The 23,355-nt window shown below is 41.6% G+C and overlaps 2 protein-coding genes across 4 annotated transcripts; one reads left to right on the top strand and one right to left on the bottom strand.

Moving 5' to 3' along the window:
• Positions 1–623: 623 nt before the first annotated feature.
• Positions 624–10,634, bottom strand: washc4 (WASH complex subunit 4). The gene is made up of 33 exons (XM_028958263.1): positions 10,481–10,634; positions 9,707–9,846; positions 9,406–9,459; positions 9,266–9,331; positions 9,137–9,182; positions 8,979–9,046; positions 8,763–8,845; positions 8,629–8,671; positions 8,440–8,543; positions 8,242–8,362; positions 8,044–8,167; positions 7,663–7,790; positions 7,421–7,581; positions 6,806–6,932; positions 6,590–6,715; positions 6,406–6,513; positions 6,161–6,307; positions 5,890–5,969; positions 5,699–5,804; positions 5,115–5,231; positions 4,856–5,024; positions 4,164–4,318; positions 4,001–4,075; positions 3,817–3,921; positions 3,602–3,736; positions 3,117–3,225; positions 2,969–3,035; positions 2,763–2,849; positions 2,462–2,609; positions 2,257–2,353; positions 1,936–2,132; positions 1,681–1,777; positions 624–1,577 (listed from the first exon to the last, which is right to left on the bottom strand). Exons 1-33 carry the CDS (start codon positions 10,539–10,541, stop codon positions 1,504–1,506), a joined length of 3,525 nt encoding a protein of 1,174 aa, XP_028814096.1. The 5' UTR covers positions 10,542–10,634; the 3' UTR covers positions 624–1,503.
• Positions 10,635–11,147: 513 nt separating this feature from the next.
• On the top strand, positions 11,148–16,681 carry nfybb (nuclear transcription factor Y, beta b). Of its 3 annotated transcripts, none has more exons than XM_028958327.1 (7): positions 11,148–11,257; positions 12,134–12,227; positions 12,308–12,441; positions 12,549–12,746; positions 13,158–13,236; positions 14,631–14,710; positions 16,329–16,681. In XM_028958327.1, exons 2-7 carry the CDS (start codon positions 12,134–12,136, stop codon positions 16,359–16,361), a joined length of 618 nt encoding a protein of 205 aa, XP_028814160.1. In that variant the 5' UTR covers positions 11,148–11,257; the 3' UTR covers positions 16,362–16,681. The 3 variants fall into 3 exon arrangements, with proteins under 3 accessions (XP_028814160.1, XP_028814162.1, XP_028814161.1); XM_028958329.1 differs by lacking the exon at positions 16,329–16,681 and adding an exon at positions 14,922–16,311; XM_028958328.1 differs by lacking the exon at positions 11,148–11,257 and adding an exon at positions 11,272–11,663.
• The last annotated feature ends 6,674 nt before the right edge of the window (positions 16,682–23,355 follow it).

Raw genomic sequence — 23,355 nt, 5'->3', positions numbered from 1 at the left:
GTTATATCTATATATATTGGTCTATTTTAAGAACAAAAAATGCCCTTCTGTATCTCGTTTTTATGAGGTCAGCAAGGCTGGCATTATGTTGATACAACAGGACATTGTGGAACTGCCAGACAGGTCACATCGTCACCTTGTGCACTTATGACCAAGACAATATTAATACACAAGACTTCAAAGAAGACCAGACATAAGCAAAACCAAGGACTTCCTAAGCCAGACTGAAGAAGTTGTTTCATTACCAGCTAATTGGTTGGCAACCTTTCATAGGAAATGGAGTACAATATGAGACCGGTCTTGTATTTTTTTTTTGACCATGTTCCAGCTTTTCTTTGTAATAAAGCAAGAAAGTTATCCTGAGTGATTGTGTATGGTCTTTGAGCATCTTCAGTGTTCCCTTGAGCAATCTGTTTTTTGGCCCAACAATTTTAGCAAAGTGATTGTGTTCTCATAATGACTTCACTACTTTCTATTAAAAGCATATTTATTTCAACACTGCCTCATTTATATATATATATATATATAAAATGGTGAATAGAGACAAATCTCACTGAATACAAAAGATTAGAAAATCACTTAGAATATCAAAATGGCTCCCAACTTTTGCCTCTTAAATTGACCCACCGTTTCTGGTAGATCCTGGTGAGTTTCATGTTATAGTGGCTGATTAGACAGGTAATTTCTTATAGTATACACACACTTACTTTTACTATTAACTACAGACAGTAATAATATGAATGCAACTTTAAAATAGTGAACTTTTATTTACAAACACCAACGTAGGTAGTAATACGCCCGACTGTACTACAGGAATATTTCTTTTCCAACTAGGCCACTGGGAAATCCAGTAAATATCGGAATTACTGCTGTTAAAAAAAAAAAAAAAAAAAAAAAACATTTAGGCAACAGTTAAAATGACAAGTTCAGATAAAAAAACAAAAAAAAAATTAAGATTTCAGCCACCACTGCACCATACATAGAACAATAGTGTAATGGAAAATGTAATGTTTTATACATTCTGATCCTTGTAATAAAGAACTCCCATACAGCTCTGTGCTAAATTCAGTTTATCAGTAAACTCAGGCAATGCCAACTCAGAAAATGGCAACATCTATGTGAACAGAGAGTCAACTATCTTAGGTTAGATCACCCTCTAAGATGGACAGTCTGCTGAAATACTAGATGTACGCATACAACTAATTACTCAGTGCATGTTTAGTTTTTTTTCTGTTAATAAACATCCACATAAAAATAATATCATTTGAAACCAGACCACACCAAAAAAGCAGCAGTTTAAAAAAAAAAAATGGACGTTTACATTCCCAGAAAAAGTTCCTGTCACCGGCAGCAGGTAACAGAAGCATCCACCCCCTGACAGAGCACAGAGGGTAAAAATGAACCTGACTGATGAGAATGTTCTTCACATGACAATCTGTGCTACAGATTTACTTATTCATCACTCGGATGAGTTGTTAATGTCCACAGGTCCAACAGTACACATTACTTGGCACTGGACTCAGCAGAAGTGGGTTCTTCAGGGGTAGCAGCACTAGTACTTGCTTTAGAAACCTCTTCTACAAAAAACAAAACAAACAAACAAAAAGATATTTTTTACAGTTACATAATCTTACATCATAATCTACTGATCATAAGCATACTGACTTGTTACATCCGTACCTCTGTCTTTCTTCTCCTGAGTCTCCTCTGCAGCTGTCTTATCAGCCCTGAAGAAGATGCGTGCACTACTCAAGGAGAAGTAGAGTAGCTCAAATTCCTGTTAGTAGACAACAAGCAAAAGGGATTAAAAAAAAATCTACAGCAGTAGCTGAGTGTAAGAGTAGGGAGTGTAATCATCTATGCACCATCACAACTTGGAATGAGATGGTACAATATATATACACACACACACACACCGTACATATGTAAAAGTACCTGGAGATAGAGTTCCAGTCTTTTCTGTGTTAGATTCATGGTCTGCATTAGTTTCTCATCTTGGTTAGTGGCCTGGACATTCTGCTCATTCACCACAGCATTCTTTTCCTTCACATATTTCTCCCGCACGGCCTGGAACCAGTGCAATGAATCAAACTCTTGATACTGGTCCAAGAGTTTCAAGATGTAGGCTACCCCTGGGACATAAGATTAAGAGCAAACCTTAACATGTACACTAACCTCTAGTAGGACTTAATGAATGATTCATAGCAGTTTATGCATAAACAGTGATATTTTTAAAATCAATTCCTTCATGCTCACCCATAGAAAATCCGTCATCAGTAAAAGCTGCGCCAGTTTTGTTCTTCTTGTTCAGTTTCTCTTTGCAGCTGATGGAATGCTCAACAAAATTCACTGTCTGAAGATGAGAACACCAGTTAAATATGAAAGAAAGGAGCACATTAGACACACATTAAAAACCAACGTTTAAAAAGACACTGTTCTGAATATTGGTTGAATGACTCACTAGAGGAGGAACTATCATGTAGAAGTTCCTGAGGTGCATGTTCTTCACACTGCGGAACTCGGGCGAGAACACACCCACCAACATCTTGAAGTACTCTGTACCCTCTGCAGAGTTACTGGTCAGGTCACCAAGGACAGAGTCTAGTAGGCTGGGAAGCAGGAATATGAATGATTTTTTTTCTTTATGGGATTACAGTCAGTGAGGTCTTGTGAATGAAACTATACTGTACTTAAGAAAATGGTTTAGTGTCTAACAGCTGGTCCTTCATACTTTGTGTTATGGCAAGATGGTATTCATATACCTGGCAGCTTTCTGGGTTTGTTCAGAAAGCCCTTCCTCCTTCACCAGTTCTTCAAAATTGACAATGTCCTCAAGATCTGGCACAAACCTGAACAATATGTGGAAAAAAAACCCAGTGAAAACATTTACCTTCATTAGAAATGTACAAAATGCAAATGTTAAAAGTAAAATATCCATATAAGTATAAAGCATTCAGACACACTCTACCTAATGGCACTGCTGCAGCAGTGAAGGCCTCCTGATCGGATCATCCTCACGTAGCCCATGGCATTCCCTACGTGAATAGCAGACGTTACATTGCAAAAATCACTGCACTCATCCTAGGCCAAAAGATGTCATCCATGTCCACACCCACCAATTTGGCTAATGAGTTGTCTGAACTGGTCCAGGTAACTCTGACCATCAGGCGTGATTCCTAGCTTCCTGATGCCACGATTAAACTTCTCCGCTCTCTCAAAGGGATACTGTTAAGCCAACCAGAAGCAGCCAAACACAAAGAATCTTAAATAAAGCGAATCCCTTGTTTGTCTGACATGACAGCACTGCCATGCTGGTTAAATGCCATGTTTGAAGCCAGTATTTACATTTAACTAAGTGAAGCTAATGATAATGAATATGATAACATTATATATTACTCATTATATTACATTATATATTATAAAAACTGACAGCCATTTGGAAAGAAATGGTAATTTTACACCTAAAATCAAACAGAAATTTAGCTAAATGAAATTTCCCATTCACAAATAACTAATTAACAGTTAAGTACAAACCACAATATGGTTAACCGCTGTGTAAAATTCAGTTTTTATATTGGGGCAACCCATTCACCAACCGCACCTTCTGATCTGACTGATCCTTGGTTTCCCTGAAGAACCGGATGTCCTTGATGAGCCTGGACTTAATGTGCTCGTCGTACATGAACTGGCTGAAGATGTAGAACTTCTTACGTAAGAACTGGTAAGTGAAGTTCACCTGAAGATGGTTGATCATAGATGACATCAGTGATGGCTACGCATGGCAGAAATGTCCCATGTTAATAAAACTCCACCTACTGTGGTATTCATTATGCCAGTCCCATGGGTGCGGATGGAGTTGGCGATATGTCGGATGTTGATTGTGTTCAGATGTTTGTTGTTGCTCGTTTTTTCAATGAAGATCTATTACAAAATATATGTTAAAACATGTTTCCTTCATGTATTTAAAAATAATAATAAATACTGTGTGGAAAAGTCTTGCCTGGTTGTTCAGGTTGTAGCTGTAGCGTGACACAAAAACGTGAATGTTCCTCATTATCTCCAAAACATCCAGACCCTAGTTCAGGATACTTATGTTTAGCACATTAGTAGTACAAAAAAAATTACTAAAAAAAATCACAAGAATGTGACTTTTATCAACAGACCTGTTCTAAGGTCTGACTGGGGAGATGAGCTTCAGTCATCATCAGGCCATAACGCTGTGTGGCCAGGTTCCTCATCTCACTGTATGTGGCCCAGTCATGGAGAGCCACTGTAGTCAAGTTATAAAAGGTCTTGTCCAAGTAGTGTGTTACGTAGGCTGCAAGAACAAAACGTGCTATTTAAAAAGATTTTTGTCCTTACATTTTGCTGCTATTGTGTATATTTGTGAGTCTTCACATAGTGTGACCTTTCACACAGTTATACGATGAGTACACACACTTAAACATTTTTCTTTTGGGTCAGATTTTATATTTGCAGCAATAAAGGCCTGTGAGGTCATTTTGGTCATTGGTCACTGTAAATATTGGTGGCCAGCCATACATACTTGTGGTCTTGGAAATATTAGGGAAATGCCAATTGTAGGATGTACCTAGGCCAATTAAAATGATATGTAAATCCATGCTGGGTTGAACAGTATGTGCTGCGCCCCTGGGACCATGACTGTAAAATTCCTTATTAGAGAAGCCTGCTGCACTTATTTGACCTCAGTTATTTTCAGACTTATGTCTTTTTCTCTGAGAAGATTTTGACTTGGGCTCACACTTCAAATTCTTCACAATTTTGCTGGTAATTTGAAGTTTTAAGAGGCATCTAAAACCAGGGTTTTATGTGGAGGTTGTGGCAACAAGCTTACCTTTAATGTCAATGAATCGGTTGAAGAAACGTATGGGTTTGAGGGAGAAAAAGTGGCCCAGATCTTTCATGCCCACTTTAAAGGGGTTCCGATCATCTAGCTTGAGGTGTGTGTGTACTGAAAGGCGCAAGTCCTTCTCAATCTCCTTACAAAGTTTATCAAGCAAGTGCTGCCAAATGCAAAAAGAGAGATAGTGAGAAGTAAAGAAACATCAAATTTTCCATCAAGCATTATTAGATATATCTCACACTCCCATCACCTCATTGAAGACCAACATGATTTCAGAGTCATAGCTCTCCAGCAGCTGGTCACAGGACTCCATGTGCTTGGCATGCAGCATGGTGGGTACACTGTCTCTGAGTGCACTGAACATGTACTAGAAGGACCAGAGAGGAGCATGTAAATTACAACAGTAAACTAAGGGCACTACATAAGATGAGAGTTTGTGAATGTCACATCAAGCACACCGAATATACAAACCTGTCCAGGGTCTGCGCCAACCTTGTGCCTGATAACATGGAATTAGCTTTGGCACCCACGATCCTACTATCGCCTGTCAATACCTCACATGTGCAAGCATAGCACAATGTCCACCCCCTTTCTCTATTTCTCTCCATTCTCTCCACACTTACATCTTGTACACTAGGCCATCAGCAGACGCCACAAACGTGATCTTTGTTGGGCTGTGGTCACCTTGGGACCACAGCCATGACCAAGTCAAATATGCATACAGATAATCAGCACTTCAGTTCAACCCTTCTGATTGATGTGACACTCAACACTCATGCAACACAAACATCACAAGTGTCTAATAGACATTTTGCATTGTTGGGCCGGTCTTACGTGGATTCGTGCAGCATCAACAGCATTGTCGTACACGTCATCCAGGTAGATAGGGAAAACTGCTCGGTGCCAATAAAGGAAACTGCAGTCACACTGAACTCGAACCCTATACAACAGAACAAAGACAGAAAATGCTACCTAAAATTGCTGTACTTATATACTCCCTTAATCCTCCTTTTAGCAGCACATACCTTTCTCTAAGCTCGCTGATTAAGTCCAGCTTCTTTAGCACAAGCTGCAGAGGAAGCAGCTCCTCATCTTTGAAGGTTTTCTATTAGAGTGACACGTGACAAGATGTCATGCAATACAGAATCACAAGCATTTGAAATGTGGATAGAGAAAATGAGCAGGCAAGTGTTGGTTTTTAAAAGCAACAGACCGAAGGAAACAAAGATATCTAATCCGCCAGACTAACACAGAACGGCAGGCTTAGTCCAGACCCTGACTGGAGAAATTCCTCACCATCTGTGTGCCCACGCTGAGTGCCAATGACACCACAAGCCTTCTTTCCTTGGTGCTTGGCCCATTCAGTGTGTTCTCTGCCAAGACAAGGGCTGACAGGACATCCAGTCTCTGCTCACTGTACTTCTTGTCAGATATTACTCTTTTCTAGCACATGGTAAAGAAAACAAAACAAGCTTATTAACAAAACTAAATTAAGTACAGATTATTTATTAATTAATTTTATTATATGGTATATTTTATACCTTGGCTGTGGCAATAGCCGTGAGAGCCTGAGACTGCAACTGCTGAGTGATGTTGGAAACAGAGTCGGCTACAACCATGGAGCGGCGATGGAACGTGTGCTCAATCGCCTGGGATGGAAACAAAAATAAATCGTATTAGGTCACAAACAAACAGGAATGTATGAATTACTGTAACCAACATCACCTTCAGAAGCTCCACTAGCCGACACAGTGCTTTCACTGAGGTCTTGGTCATGGGCTTCTGCATGGACATGTACAGGTTCATAGTCGTCTTAATGATGGTGCTGAGGCTATAGGCATACAGCAGCCCCTAGATAAAGATGCAGATAAAGAAGATTGGGCTGCATATGGGGCAAATTTTATAAAAAACACCAAGACGTACAGCTTTAAAACACATTACCTGCACAAAAACATTGCACCTGCCGCTAAGGTCCTCAGGCACCTTTTCTGCTCTTTGTTCCTTGGACAAAATAGATTCCATCTTCATCATCCAAGAGGTCACAAACACATAGTAAGACTGCACATCCCTAGATGAAAAACGCATAAAGGTCTTATAAAGACAGCACATCTCTGAGTAAGAAAGCGGAAAACACTATAACGTTACATCAGTTACACGGAGATATTTAATAAGACGCATTCTGTCAATTTCAGGTTTCTGTTGAGAACAGAATGTAGGGGGTTCAAAGGTTCAAACAAAATTCCCCCCATTTTATACTCCACTTGATGTCACAGGCTTCATTCAGGCAGACAATCAGTTCCAGCTAGATCTACTGGACATGTGCCAGAAGCCCACAGAGGCCATTTTGTCCCAACATCGCAGCAGCTGCTAAGTTCTCTTGTGAAGAAGAGATCATTCACACTGGGTTCCTGTTTCTTGTTCCACTGCCTACAACAGAATGCTTATGCACATTTACGCTAGCATATGGGGCAACTGTTAGAGCTTCCTATTTGCTCAGCAATTTACATGAACGCAATAAGAAAATCCGTCAGACTGGAGAAAATTTTGTCGACTCACTTGGTGAGAGTCTGTGCCCTTTGCTGTAAATATGTGTCTCTGTGTGTGCGTATGGTCTGAAGACTCTTCTTGTCCATCAGTTTGGCTGCTGCAGAAACCTTGTTGATAAGGAAGGTGTCGGGGAACCAGATGATGTTGGCTGTGAGTGTAACAGCAGGTACCTGGACAATGTGAATAAAGACAAGAGAAATAAAACACCTTGCACACACCGGACATGTTTACATTAATAGAAACACACCCACCTTCTTGCACACATCCAGCAGGGACTTGTAGAGTTTTTTGTCCACACTTCGGAATATGTGGAAGTGCAAAACAAACAAGGCACACACCCCTGTATACTTATCCCTTTGGTCAATCTCTGAAGGTTCGCCTGAGAAGTACAAACCACAATATGCAAGAGTAAAACAGCCCATTACTCTGACACTCTTAAACAACACACATGGTTCTAAATATGGTGTGAAACAAGAATGATGAAAGTCTGTACACAATATTTTATGGATAATCAACAGTGTGTGGTGTTGTGGATTAGACTACATATACACAATATCAAATGCCATACTACATTGCCTAATTCTGGAATAATGGTCAAATAACTTAAAAGAAAAAAAAAAAACAATACTAACCAAGCTTAGACTCCACATTGGTAAAAATGGTCCTGATGTTGTGAGCAAGTTCTTCTGCAAATGCGCTGTTCTTAGACACCAATACACCCTCTCCAGGGTCATCAAAGCGCTGGTCCACACAGGCCTAAAGAGAACATGAGACAGTATTAGACCATTACAATCTTTATTGTCCATTATAAGTGATGACTGCAACGGAACCTGAAAGATCATTCCATCCAACAGCTGTCCCTCCAGTTTCAGCAACAACTTCTCAAATGGTTTTAACTTCTCCTCAGGAACAGCAAACTTAGAAGGGTTGTGATATACTGATTTCATCAGCCTACAGTAACAGAGTTCCCATTTAATGCGAATTACCTTATACAGAAAAAGGAAGCACATTAAAAGACCCAAACTCACCTTTTGTACATCTTCCAGTGGTCCCTCAGAGTAGCGTGGTTCTCCATTATCTCATCTAAAGTGATCAGCACAGCTAAAAGTTCTCCTAGGTGCTCATACACTATCTGCACAAAACAGGTATTTAGACAGCATTCAAATAAACACACAGAAACTTAAAAAAACAAACAAAAAAAATAAAATAATCAAAACCTGAAAATGAACGCCGGTGGACTCAATGACTTTCACGGCACCCCTACGTAGAAATAGACAAAATAAATTTTGAAAATACTAAATAAATGAAAACATACCTGCACAAACGAATACTGAGATGTTAATTGACATACTTGTTACTGTTATACAGGGCAGCCAGCTGGTGAACTATGTTGATCACAACCTCAAAACAGCGTGATAGGAAGCAGGAGAGCTCCTGAGTGTGAGAAAAATGCAAGAAGGATATTCAAAACAAAGACAAAATGGCACAGTTACATATAACAATCCACTCAGGAACACTAGAGAAGCAGATAAGACTGGTCTTGTGACGATGCTCCTATGAGCCTTACCTGTAAAAAGGAAATGAATCGACCCATCTGTATCTGTGACTCTCCTTCCCCAACGCTGGTGTCAGACACTACAGAAGAAAAAGCCACAACTCAGGGAGGACGTCTTTACACAGTCATTAAAGCTATTTAAACAGGATGACAAGTCAAAATGTGATTACCTCCTTCACCATAATACAGGAGGCCATTGTAGAATTTAGTCTCGGCCTAACAGAGGAAACATATTTAATGTAAGGTAGTATGTCACATAATGACCTGGAGTTCAAGCATTAATCATACCTTAATCTTACCTCATATTTAAGCTTCTTAACCTCACTGCAAAGGGCGGCATAAACTGTGATGACTTTGTTTAGAACCTGCAGAAAATAATAATCTATCGTTCTCAGATCATTACCAGCATAAATAAGTCAGCAGAAATGTGATACAATACCTTGTTTTCAGTCTTAATAAGATCCAACAATGATGACTGCTCATAGGGAAGAAGCTGCCAAAAAAAGGGGGTAGGTAAAATATATATTTTTAAATCTATTATTTTCAAATGCAGTCTTAAGATAAAGGTACAACTTACAGAAGCTCTTACAAGATAAACAATGACAAAAAAATCAAGGTAAATCACTGGGTTTTCTTCCATAGTTAAGAGTCCATGCATCATGTGACCTTAGCGAAATGATCTCTGCTATTCCAGTTCTTTCCACAACGAACAGTATAGACCACAGAAGGGTTCATAATACCTGTAGAGCAATGGGGTCCAACGTGAAGTCCCACACATCTCCAACAGAGTCGTCTAGAGCCTCTTCAATTCCTTTCAGCTGAGATGTATATTCTTCCAGAAACTTCTTGTAATTCTTCAGCTGCACTTCAGTGTGAATTTCTATTCATCAAGCACAGTTTTCACAAAATATATGAATATTAGCACAAGTTTCCAAATAAAAAGTATAACAGTTGTGTAACTGGAGTCACATTTAAATAATGACAAGGTGACAAATAATACTCATAAGCCACATTAGAAACAGACTGGTTATATTTTACATATAACTACGTATGCATGACAACGTGTTTAGTTTTCTTGTGTTGCATTTATATGTAGACAATTACCTTTTTTCATCTGTTCAACCAATGCGTAACCAACTTATTTCGAGCAGATTTCATTTTTTTTTTGCCATTTTGAGCTCATCACTCACAAATGATCAATAATAACCATCTCCATACATACATATTTTTCCCCACTCAAGGGAAGTTGCCTGTTCACATGCGACAATGACTCAACTTAACTTTACAATAACACACGTGCATTATCTTTAATAATTGCAAGCATTGGGTTCAGCGCAGCTCTCTGGAAAATCACATATAAGGGCAGATACTCGGTTACGTACAAGTGATTCGATCAAACACTAGTGGGCCAATACAGCAGCCCGCTCCTGTCACCTGAAGCTAGCTGTCTAGCGCCATAGCTTTCTCCCTTGCGTTGCTTCACTAGTTCAACGCGAAGGAGACCGGCCACTCACTCTGAGATCCGTCATCAAAGCGGTCGAACTCCCAGTCAGGTGAGAGAGCCTCCACCGCCATCGCGCAGACACGCACCGGCGGAAACGTCCCCCACTGTGGACAGGCGGCTAACGACTAGACGGCAAAAAAAAGACCCGAGCGCAGCGCAGGAGGCGACGGTCCCGTGACTGCCCCATGACGCGCAAGGCTCGCTGGGAAATGCAGTTCTCGACTTTTTCGACTCAGTTTCTCCATTAAAACATCAATGGAAGAAAAAAAACTATCTTATATGTATGTTGACTAATACATTTACTTAAATGGCTTAGTGCTAGTGTAATTAAATTAATTTAATAACAATTGCTATTCCTTTTTCAAACAAACGAACAATTGTACATAATACATGTTGGCTGGACTGACACAGGGTGCATTTGCGTGTTAAACAATTAATTTTTTTGGTCATTTTCATTAATCACATTAAGTGAAACAAACATCATCTGCATCTATTTAAATGAACCATATCTACTTCGCCTATTCACGCTTTTCACTGTACTGTCTGACAACGAGTGCTGTTTATTTTACACCGTGATGCTTTAAGTATCTGAGACTCGTCAAAGTAAAAAAAAAAAAAAAATTAAGATAATTGAACTCGATTTCTGGCGAGCTGCTGCGCCCTGGCGGCTCGGCCGGGTCTTGGCGAGGTGCGCGGAGCAACGCGCCGGGACTGGTTCATTTGCAGCCATTTTCTGTCCAACCAAACGGCCGTTTCAAGGAGGTAACCAACCAGGGCTGCACCGCAGGTTCGTGTCTGGCCCCGGCCAATGATCGCCACCCGATATCGCGTTACCTCGAATGGACGTCTCCGCGTTTGACTCTCGTTATTAGTTGGCCGCGCGAATGCGAAATTGGGCGCGGGAAGCGAGGCGCTCGTCCCGCGTCGGGCCTGCAGTAAAAAGCTCAGCTAACGCTAGCGGGGTGTTTGGCGACGAGGGAGCCGACGTCGCGTTGCCGGGCTTGTCCCTTTCGTTTACTGTCACTTGCGGCTGCACAAGTGACAGGTTTTTTTATTTGGAGCCGACTGTAGCGGTGTTGTGCCGGGCCGGTGATATGGAGCGACACCACTGGAAACCAGAGGATTATCGGTTTTGTTCGGCCGTGTCAATGATTCAATAATTATAATCATAATAATAATAATTAACGTGGCCGGTGAGCAGCTTTAATCGTCTTATTTAGTCTTGCTTCCTCGCCTTGTCGCAGACCCAGACGCGGGAACAAAGGATGAAGGGCTTCGCCCCTCATGCAACGTTGTTTTTTTTTTTTTTTTTATTTCTTTTTTTTTAAGAATAACTTTAAATCTGCAGTAAGGTGTTATCAGTTCGTAGGTCGTAGTTGTTCATTTACACCATAATAAAACGAGTGTTCTCTGGTTGCTGCTGCCACTGCTGTACACTATACCAGTACATTTTGCCTGTTGATTAATATACTTGATATACTAGCCTAGTAACGTAATATTTTTTGGGGGTAAATCTATAATTAAGCCAGTGATGTGGTATATAATTGTGCCTCGGGGCGATATGTATAATATACAGGATATCAATTAGTTAATTGTTTAATTAAATAGCTAATTATCGGTGGATTTGTGTTTGATTAGCGTGACCAATTGTTGTCCTCCATAGATGGAAGGGGACGGTTCAACAACAGACGCCTCCCAGCTGGGCATCACTGGAGAATATATGGCCGGAAGCCATTATGTGCTTCAGGCGCAAGATGGTAATCATTTTATTTTATATTTGTAGGAATGGCTGCTTTCTTGAGTAATGTTAGTGTCAGCTTCTAACCTGTGCTTGCAGAAGAAGGCGAGGAAGGCCTCAACGACCAGGATGATGCCAATGGCGGCAAAGATAATTTCCGTGAGCAGGACATCTACCTCCCCATTGCTAACGTGGCCCGAATTATGAAGAACGCCATCCCTCAGACGGGAAAGGTGGCCAGTTGATGGTGTTTTTTTCTTTTTATTGTTATTATTCGTGCACAACAGTGTAGATGTGCACATTTTTTTTTTAGTTTTCCATCGTCCTGTTTTTTCCACAGATAGCAAAAGATGCCAAAGAGTGCGTGCAAGAGTGTGTGAGTGAGTTTATCAGCTTCATCACTTCCGAGGCGAGCGAGCGGTGTCACCAGGAGAAGCGCAAAACCATCAACGGCGAGGACATCCTGTTTGCCATGTCAACGCTAGGCTTTGATATGTATGTGGAGCCTCTTAAGTTGTATCTTCAGAAGTTCAGAGAGGTAAATTGCCCTGTTAAATTAACGTAAGCATGAAATGACCTTGAGACAGTCTGCTGAATGTTTTTGTGAGACTGTAACACAATTTTTATTACTTATGTTCCTTGTTGTGGCTTCTGTATAAGATCCATTTAGACTGAAAATTTTGGGTTTTTAGTTTGGCTGAGACTTTTCAGACTTATTCATGTTTGTTAACATTGATTTCTGGCACATGGGTCATAATGTGAAGATGTATGCTATAAAGTTACCATTTAAAAAGCATTTTCCATTTATGTCCATGAATGTGGTCTGTGTTGGCAGTCTCATTCAATCTCTGCAGCCAGGCTCTCATTTCATTCTCTGGTTCCTACCTTCATTTACCGTTGTTTATGTAGTGTGCATTTACCCAGACTGGTGTGTTTTTTGTTTTTCTAGGCAATGAAGGGGGAGAAGGGCATTGGAGGAGTGGGTGTTACAGAAGGGCTGGGAGAGGAACTGGGGGATGACAGTTTTGGTGAGTCACCGCAATCTGATGATCTGGTGATAGTAGCCTAGTGGGTAAGACACTCTCCTATGAACCCAGGTTCAAATCCCACTTACTACCATTGTGTCTGATAAATGTATGTAAGGGAGGAGTTCATTTACATATGGAAAATAGTCTTTGCTTAGTGACAAAATAGCATACCTGCAGGTTGCTTAACTTTTTTTTTTTGTTTTGTTTGGTAATGGGGCGTTATGCAAAAGGTGCCAAGCTGAAACTTTGTGGTTGGCAACATCATGTGGTGAAAATATATAAATGTGACTGTAATGTACTACATGATTTCTGAATTGTCTTTTGGAAACACAGCGGTAGAAGGGCTATAGTAAAATTATACCTAAAATTACATAGAATTAGGCCTGTTAAGATATTGAAGGACCTCATTAAGATAGTGAAGGACCTCAGCAACCCCAACAATGGACTGTTCTCTCTGCTGCAATCAGGGAAGCACTTCCACTCCCTGAAGTCCAACATGAGAGAATGAGGAGGAACACATATGTTATGCTTAAAACATACATTTGTAATTTTTGGTTAATTTGCAAATATCGCAAACATTTCACTTGAATACTTACAATATTTGCAATATTGAGGTCAATAGCAGTCACAAAAGCATTTCACTGCATATCATACCATGTATGACTGTGTACGTGACAAATAGGATTTGAATGAAAAAGAATTAATGAAAAATTTGGATTTTATGAACCGCATATATTACCCTTTAACCTACCATGTATGTTCCTGTCACAAAGCTTTCGGAGTTTAGTACAATATTTTGTGCATCCCAGGAATGCATTGCTAAACATGCACCTCAGCAGGACTATCTGCGAAGGCCATGTGTGGTTTTATGGTTTCATAATAGCATAGCATTTTAGCATATTCTTCTTTGACCTTTGGCTGCTCCTCTTATGGTTCGACAGAGCGGATCAGCCAGATGTCTTTCCCCATTTACACAAGCTTGGGACCTGCACCAAGAAATACACATACATCCCCAGTGGCTGGGTTATGAAAAGAAAACGTTATATAGACATTTCTATTTGTTTTCTGAATAATTGGTCCCACTGCCACAGTCTTCATCCAGTCTACTATCTGAATGAAGTGACCACATTTACCATATGATTCAAATGTTTTCCATGTTGAATGTCCCATCAAGTTCAGGCCAAGAGATTTTTTTTGTATTGTATTTGAAGCCATGTTTTCCAAGGGATTAAGTGTATGATTATAGCTTAACCCATTTGCATTAGTCTACATCTTGTAGTCTACATGTGTAAGATGCGTTCTAAAGAGTGTGGCACATAAAGCCACTCTGACAACGCACAAACAGATTATTTATTTATTTACCCGTGTTTTATTTGGTTTTTAATATTTCACAGCAAATCAACTTCCAACAGGCATCATTACAGCTGATGGTCAGCAGCAGAATGTGATGGTGTACACAACCTCCTACCAGCAGGTAGCTACAATTATTTTATTTATTTATTTTTTTTGGGGGGGTAACTTAAGGGGGTGATCATGTCTGCTTAAGGGTGCAATATTGTGAGTCCTGGAGAAATTTAATTCCATGTAATAGGGGGCATTATTTCAACAGAATAGATTCTAACCTGCCATGTATTTAATTAGGTTGTTAACGATCACCTGGTCATAACTGTCTCTATGGTTTCCAGGGACAGGATTGGGGAAAATAACCAGTCAATGAAGCGCAGCAAGTTTCTTTAATGGAGATCAAGCATGGTCCTGTGGGCACAGTGCAGTTTTGCCCAACACAGCATGGAACTTAAATGCCATTTAATAAACATAGGTCAATTTTCCAATTAGCATTCCCAAACCCCAACCCTCGTTCAGTTGTCCAGCAATATTTTCAAGGTGTGACTGATGGCCAAAAGTAAAGTCTCTATAGCAGTGGAACACTAACATGTGGAACACATTTTGGGTCCGAACCCAGAAGCTGTCCCACACGAATCTGGACATATTCAAAACAGAAGGTTATAATATAAACCTGACTGAGTGTGAAAGTGAAGTGATTGTCATTGTGAAGCACTGCAAACGGAGACAGAACAAAATGTGACCTCTGCTTTTAACCATCACCCTTGGTGAGAAGTGGGCAGCCATTACAGGTGCCCGGGGAGCAGTGTGTGGGAACTGTGCTTTGCTCAGTGGCACCTTGGTGGATCGGTATTCGAACCAGCAACCGTCTGATTAACTGCCAGGCCATCACTGCCCTACATGTTTATTTTAAACAGCATAGGTTTTGTAGTCTTTTCAGTAGTTTTGTGAATGAGAATCCACAGAGCACCGATCCAATCACATGTCATACCGCTCAGCCAATCAAGTATGCGTGTTCCAGGCGGTAAACATTGCCACTCTACACGTGCAAAGCAAGGGAGAGATACAGACAGACAACTGAGTGAGGAAAAAGCGGGAAAAACGGACATAAACAAGAGAAAGGTGTGAAAGTGATTAGCTGTCACATGTGAGACAGCAAAGCATCCAGTGAAATGTGTGCTCTGCATTTAACCAATCCCCTGATGGAGAAGTGGGCAGCCCTGACAGGCGCCCGGGGAGCAGTGTGTGGGAGCAGCAGTAGGCCCCCTAGTGGTTAAAGGTCCCCTATTGTGAAAATGTAACTTTCTGAGATTATTTAACATTATCACTAGTTCCCCTAGCCTGTCTATGGTTGTGCAGTGGCTAAATGGCAATATGTATTAAGAGTGCTTTGGCCATTCTGCTGCGCCATTGGCATCATGGTGGGGGTGGCATCACGAGTGTCGACAATTTTTAAAAAGTTTTTTTTTGGCCTGCGCCCATGCTGCCCTGATACATCCAGCGTGACTGAGATGAGGTTAAAATACAGCATCAGAGCAGCATTATTTGTTTTCTGTCCATGAGTCAACATCAGTTAATACAAGACAAGGTGTCGGCCACTGGTAGCTGTCTTCAGGACCTTTTCATATTTTTAGTAATGCTTTAACTGACAGCACCTTTCGCGTAGACTTAGAAATGCTATATGAAGGGTGATGGTAAAATGCTTTTTTTTTTTATTTGCACTAAACAGTTTACATTTGTGTTTCTAGATCTCCGGAGTGCAGCAGATCCAGTTTTCTTGAGGAATAGGTACCTTTTGCTTCTGGGTCTGAGACTAACTGCCTCATTTCACCCTTACAACCTTTCTCATCGGTGGGTGTCCTCATGGGCAATGCATGGCTTTTGGGAACGTGGCTATTCAGTTTTGAACTCTGGACAGTGACTGAATAACAATATAGTTAGAATAGTTTTTTTTGTGTCAATTTTTTTGTGTTCCAGAGAATTGTGTATTTGTGTATTATGGTTTTTATCTGAACTGTGTAAAGAACAAGTTTTGTGGTAATGGGTACAGAGGAAAGGACTTTTACCACTATGTGCAAGCAATAAATGTTTTTTTTTTTTTTTTTTTTAAGTTGAAAAACAATCATGCACTAATCATGACACAATGTTGTGAATAAATTTAATAAAATGTTATGTTGAAACTTTTCATCTACTCTTGTTCCTTCTGTCACATGATATATTCAGTCGCCACCCTGTATAATGATCTACTTGGTAGTTATAAAACTGGTCCCTGATTAAAAATATGCATAAGAACAAACTATAGTAATATTACAGACAAGTATGTGAAAGCGTCTCAGACTGGGAGTGATTGGAGAGACTCCTGTGGATTCTTGAATAAGATTAGATTCAACTTTATTGTCATTACACATGTACAAGTACAGGGCAACGAAATGTAGTTAACCAGAATTGCAATAAGCAGCAAGTGCAGGATACAGTTCAAATAAGTTATATATATACATAAAGTGATATGTGCAAGATAAAGTGATATGTGCAGGAGTAGTACAGTGCAGTGATTATCAGGAGTGTATGGGGGGGGCAGAGGAGTTCAGCAAGGAAACAGCTCTGGGGAAAAAAGCTGTTCCTAAGTCTGCTGGTTCTTGTCCGTGCTAGCCTGAACCGTCTGCCTGAAGGCAGGAGAGAGAACAGTTCGTGGGCCGGGTTGGAGGAGTCCTTAAGAATACTGTGAGCTCGACGCAGACAGTGCTTCCTCTGGATTTCCTCAATGGATGGAAGTGGAGTCCCTGTGATGCGCTGGGCAGTTTTCACCACCCGCTGCATCGCCTTACGCTCAGCAACAGTGCAGCTTCCATACCACACTGTGAGACAGCTGGTAAGGATGCTCTCTATTGTAGAGCGGTAAAAGTTCAACAGGATGGTAGTGGGTAGCTGGTTCTTTTTTAATGTTCTCAAGAAGAAGAGGCGCTGGTGAGCCTTCATGACCAGGCTGGAGGTGTTAATGCTCCAGGACAGGTCCTCTGAGATGTGGGTCCCCAGGAACTTGAAGGATGTAACAGGCTCCACAGTCATCCCATTGATGTGGATGGGATCATGCGAGCCTCTTCTCTCCCTCCTGAAGTCCACAATGAGCTCCTTGGTCTTGGTGGTGTTTAGGAGAAGATTATTTTCTGTGCACCAAGTGGCCAGATGCTGGACCTCCTCCCTGTAGGCAGTCTCATCGTTGTTGTCGATGAGACCTATCACCGTGGTGTCATCTGCAAACTTAATAACGGAATTTGATCCATACATAGGTCGGCAGTCATGGGTGAAGAGGGAGTAGAGGAAGGGGCTCAGCACACAGCCCTGTGGTACACCAGTGTTGAGCGTGACAGTAGTGGAGCGGATGTGGCCTGACCTTACATGCTGTGGTCTGCTGGTCAGAAAGTCCATAATCCAGTTGCAAAGTGAGGTGTTGATGTCCAGGGCTCTAAATTTAGAGATTAGCTTAGAGGGGATGGCAGTGTTAAATGCTGAGCTGAAATCAACAAACAGCATCCGTGCATATGTGTTTTGCTTGTCCAGGTGTGTGAGTACAGAGTGCAGCGCTATGGAGACTGCATCCTCTGTGCTCCTGTTGCTATGGTACGCAAACTGGTTTGGGTCCAGAGTTCATGGGAGAAGGTCCCTCAGATGTGCCAGGACTAACCGCTCGAAGCACTTCATGATTATGTGCAGGATTTTTTCGAATGTAAAACTTGTTCTCTACACTACACTGCAGACACACTCACACACTCTCCCACTCCCTTTGTTCAGACACTTTGCATTGCTTTGCAAAAATGTGAGCATGTTCACATGCTCCTGGCTCAGGCTCGCTCTTTGAGGATACGTTGCCTGCTGCAGAAAACAGGCACTCAGATGGTGTTTGTTCGGCAGGTATGCAGGGGTAAGAAGTGAAGAGATTGTCATTGTGAAACACTGTGTCATTGTGAAACGCATTTTTGGTGGCCTAGCGGTTAAGGAAGTGGCCCTGTAATCAGAAGGTTGCCGGTTTGAATCCCGATCCGCCAAGGTGCCACTGAGCAAAGCACCGTCCCCACACACACAGGGTGATGGGTTAAATGCAGAGGACAAATTTCACTGTGTGCATGCTGCTGTGTATCACAAGTGACAATCATTTCACTTTCATTGTGGGGAACCCATGACAGGTGCCTGGGGAGCTGTGTGTGGGGACAGTGGCACCCCAGTGGCACCTTGGCGGTTCGGGAATAATCCTTCTGATTATGGGTCTGATTCCTTACCAGCTAGGCCACCACTTCCCCAATTGGCTAGCCTGGCCAATGTGCTTTTTATTTTGTCAACATTTAAATATTTTTTTTTTATCTGTCCATAGCTGGTAATTAATAAGTATGTGGCAGCCATGTGTCGCCATTTGCAAATAATGTAAATGTGCAGTGTCTGTCTCCATTTTTAGGTAGGGATTGTCTCTGCCTAGAATGAATTTTCATGTCATACAACAGATTGCACATAGTAAATAAGCAAAATTTAGCTGTGTTCTTTGCATTAATATATTAACTGTATATAATAAGTACGGTTCTTATAATACTGTACGGTTCTTATTAAAACCTAACATTGGGATGCTCAATTAAAAATACCCAACATGCCTTGACCCAGATCCCAAAATATCCATCTGTTGCCAGGAGGAGCCCGATGCTCCGAAGCCCATGCATGGCCAGAGTCATCAGGGCCTGAAGTAAAGTCCCGGGAGGTGAATTCCTCGTCCTAGGTCTACTCCTGCTGACAACAGTGGATTGACGGGATCCGACCGAGCCGCCTCAGCCAGAGTAGAAGTAAGTGACAGTTTTATTGGGTTAGAATCCCATAATCAAGAAAGACTGGGTTAAAGTCCCATGTCAAAAGAACTGGGTTAGAGTCCCAGTAACAAGTTTAATGCCCATAACTGGTTTGGGTCAGCATGTAATGTAATAACCGTAAGTCTAGAAAAAACAACGAAGATAAGCACCACTAACAATAACTATGGGTAGACAGGGATACATTGGGCCCCCCACCGAGATATATAAATAGTCGGTCCGCCCCCAGGGCTGATGCATATCCAATGGTCCGGGTCCCAAACCCTAATGCTGGGGACAATCAACCTGCTACTATCAACCTGCTACTAACAGTGCTACTAACCGTGGACACTCGAGGAAGCTAGGAAAGCTATGGAAGGAGTAACTCCCCCACAGGAGGATCCAGAGGCGTGGATCCAGGATATGTCTGGTTTTCTCCATTTATACTGGCTGAATGGAGTTAGAGGAGGCAGCTATGTCCTCTTTGGGAAAAAATTGAGCTGAGTACGAGGAGACGATACGGACAGGCAAGGAGATGGAGAGGTTCACCAAAATCCTGTAGATGGTTGCCTACAGGGTATATATCTAGAACAATGGGAGGACCTGTGCCGTAGGGTCCGTGAACATTTCCAGAGAAGAGCAAATTACAGTCATTTGGCTGGTATAAAAACAAAAATCCAATGAAGACATTGAAGATTACAAAATCTGCCTCAAAAAGGAATTTAGGGTCCATTCCAGTGGAATCCCCTATAATGACGACCCTAATGGCGCATACCAACAACAGTTGAAAAACGCCCTATTAACAGGGATGGTTCCACATGTTAGCGCCTGGGTGAGAAAAGATTGTAGAAGTAGAAATGACAGGAGTTCCACAAGTTATGCAGTGGGTTAGACATGCTTCTAAAGTAACAAATAAAAAGCCTCCGCATGACCTGGCATTTTTTCGATCTGACCAAACCCCTGAGGATGAGGAAGTGTTCTTCGACCAGGGCACCTGACCAAAAAGAAGGGGCCGTGGAGGACATAGGGGTCACTTTAGGGGTGAGGCAGAGGCTAAGAACCTGCTGGCCCACCCCGGAATCCTGGCTCGGACCCAGAGGGCTGCTGGACATGCGGGGAGACCAACCATTGGTCTAGGGAATGCCCCAATAGGAGAGGGGGTCATAGAGGCCATGGTGGAAGAAGCCGCCCACCACGTGACCATAATCAAGCATGACTAGCTCCCAAAGATAACAGCCCACCCAACAGTGATGAATAGACATCTACACGACATTAGAGCTCCTAAATGGACTAAAAGAAAAATCTTTTGTAAAAATGTTTGTCAATGGGAAGTCAATCACAATGCTATGCGACACAGGAACATGCAAGACAGTTGTCAATATCAAAACTGTTGACCTGCGAAAATCCTCAATATGGGTCAAATCCACTGGCAGACTGTCTCATAGAGAATACATGTCACAGCCAACATTTGTAACTGGCCCAGAAACTTAAAATAGTGTAGAAGCCTTTGTCGTAATATTGTCAACCTGCCCCCATCAATTTGTTGGGAAAGGACTTAATGATCCGTCTGGGAATAGCTGTGCTCCCAGTAAAAGATGGAATGAGAGCGTGAACAACAATAAAATTCTACATGCCCAAACCATGGAGTCTATTACTCCATCAACCTACCCCATGTCGACAACCCACACAAACCTGACAGATTGATAAGGATGGCCAGAGCTACACTCACTGTCCCACAGGAAGAAAAGTTACCCAGCAGGTTACATGTCACGATGAACATATGTGACAAACTGGATTCAGACTATGGAACCCAGTTCCTACACCAGAACCCTGTAATTGTTGCAACTACAACTTGATAATGCATAGGAGATCTTTTGCGTCAGCCGTAGTAGTGCTACAACAGACAAGTCAGAGACAATACATGCTGCCAGCTGTGCCACATCTGTCACTGTTTTACCCCTATAACATTGACTGGAAAGATTTAGGCCCCCGAACAATCATAGCAGCCGAAGCAACAGGCAATACTGAGACTGACAAAGAAGGGTGGTACTGTACATGTACCACACAATTATTGCGCAGTATTCACAGGACAACCCAAGATTCATTTGTGATGAGGAGGCAGATTTGACCAAGGTCCCTCAGGTAGTTTGGGCCAGAGACTCAACCAATGTAGGACCCATCAGTACAGATAAAGCCAAAATCTGACTGGAGACCAAGAATTAAACAATACCCACCCACTTGGGCCAGAAGCCTAAGAAGGGATCAGATCAGTAATTGAAAGCCTACTAACAGCAGGGGTAATCAGAAAATGTCCACTCACCTTGTAATACCCCCATCTTCCTGGTAAAGAAAGCAAAGTCAGGTTGAGAATGGTAGAATTTACGGGCCATCAACAAAGCAGTTCAAACCAAACCCCCATACACTATTAAACTCCTTACGACCAAATGTGATTGACCCGAGCAATGCCTTTTTCTCAATACCAGTACACCCAGACTCCCAGTTCTGGTTCGTACAAGGGACAAGGTTACACGTACGACGGGTTACCCCAGGGGTTTGCAGACAGCAGATTTCACAGTTTCACCTCAAAGCCGAATTATAGTGTATGTGGATGACATCCTGGTCGCGTCTGAAACTTCAGAGACATGCGGGGCAGATTCAATAGCATTGCTAAAACACTTAGGAAAAACAGGTAACAAGGTTAGCAATCAAAAACTACACCCTATCTGCAAAAGTTACCAGATTACCACAAATTTATCCTCCAGGTTGGTTGCACCTCACTCCTGCCTTGAATAGGCTCGTTAAGTGCCTACAACTGTTGGAGCAATTATTAGAAAATGGAATCACTGACAACCTCCCATGACCTGGGGCTCCATACAAGATCTCATTCTATGGCCCAAAGGATCTCGTCCTTTGGGCCATAGAGTGGTTTGGGGTGTGTTTCCCTTTCAGGCTGTCTGCTGGGTGGAGATTGGGATTTATAGACAGGTTTAAATCTGAACACCTCTGTCCTGGCACAATGATTGAATGGTTGTGTCTTGGCTCATGTACTGGTCCAACTATTGCTCATCTTAGAAAGAAGGATGTCTGCAATTAGCTGGAATTTACAATCAGTAGTTAAAGAGACTAGGTTACTTACACCCAGGATCCCCCTCAGTGTGTCAGAGTTTGTGCAGTGTTTGGCACTTTGGAGCTGCATTTTAGGAGGCGGAAGGATAAGGACGACAAACTGAATATACAATTGGCCACCACTACGTGTCTCTGAGGGGGCATACAAATAAATGCAGTGAAAGATCTCTGTAAGAGCTCTGTATCAAAGTCCTTGGGGGACATGAATTTTCACTTTTTTGTTATGTCAAGCTCACAACTTAATTTTCTCATAATTTCAAGAAAACCAAAGATGTTATCTAGTTGTTGAGGTCATTTGTTACAGCAGTCTAGATACAGTATCATGGATTAACAGTTTGTGTCTTTCAGTTGTAGACAATTTTCATATCAGTGTCTATCACATTGCCACAGTTGTTCGACCGTATGCCCCAGTATGTCCACTATCAAAGTTAGCTTTATTGTCAATTCTGCCACAGGACATACAGAGAATTACAGGACATACAGAGAATTGAAATTGCATTACTCTCAGACCCATGGTGCATACAAGTAACATTAAATACAAACAGTAACGTTAAATACAACAATAACATTAAATACAAAGGTATAAAAATAAGCAAATATATAAAATTTAAAAACTCAATATACAAATAAGGGCACGTGGTGGAGAGTGCAAACCACGTAAACAATGTGAACAATGTAGTGCAACAGAGCTTGTAAAGTGTAAAAGTGTCAGAGTAGTCTTGTTACTGACTGAGAAGTATGAGGTAGTTGGCAGACCAATTCTGCACAGAGTGACATGTGGTGGTGATGGTAAAAACTGGTGTCAAAGAATTCCCCTTTATAAACA

The sequence above is a fragment of the Denticeps clupeoides genome, chromosome 17 (assembly GCF_900700375.1).
Source record: "Denticeps clupeoides chromosome 17, fDenClu1.1, whole genome shotgun sequence".
NCBI classification, from domain to species: Eukaryota; Metazoa; Chordata; class Actinopteri; order Clupeiformes; family Denticipitidae; genus Denticeps; species Denticeps clupeoides.
Note: the sequence above shows the minus strand (reverse complement) of the source record. Positions and strands in the feature narration are given on the sequence as shown.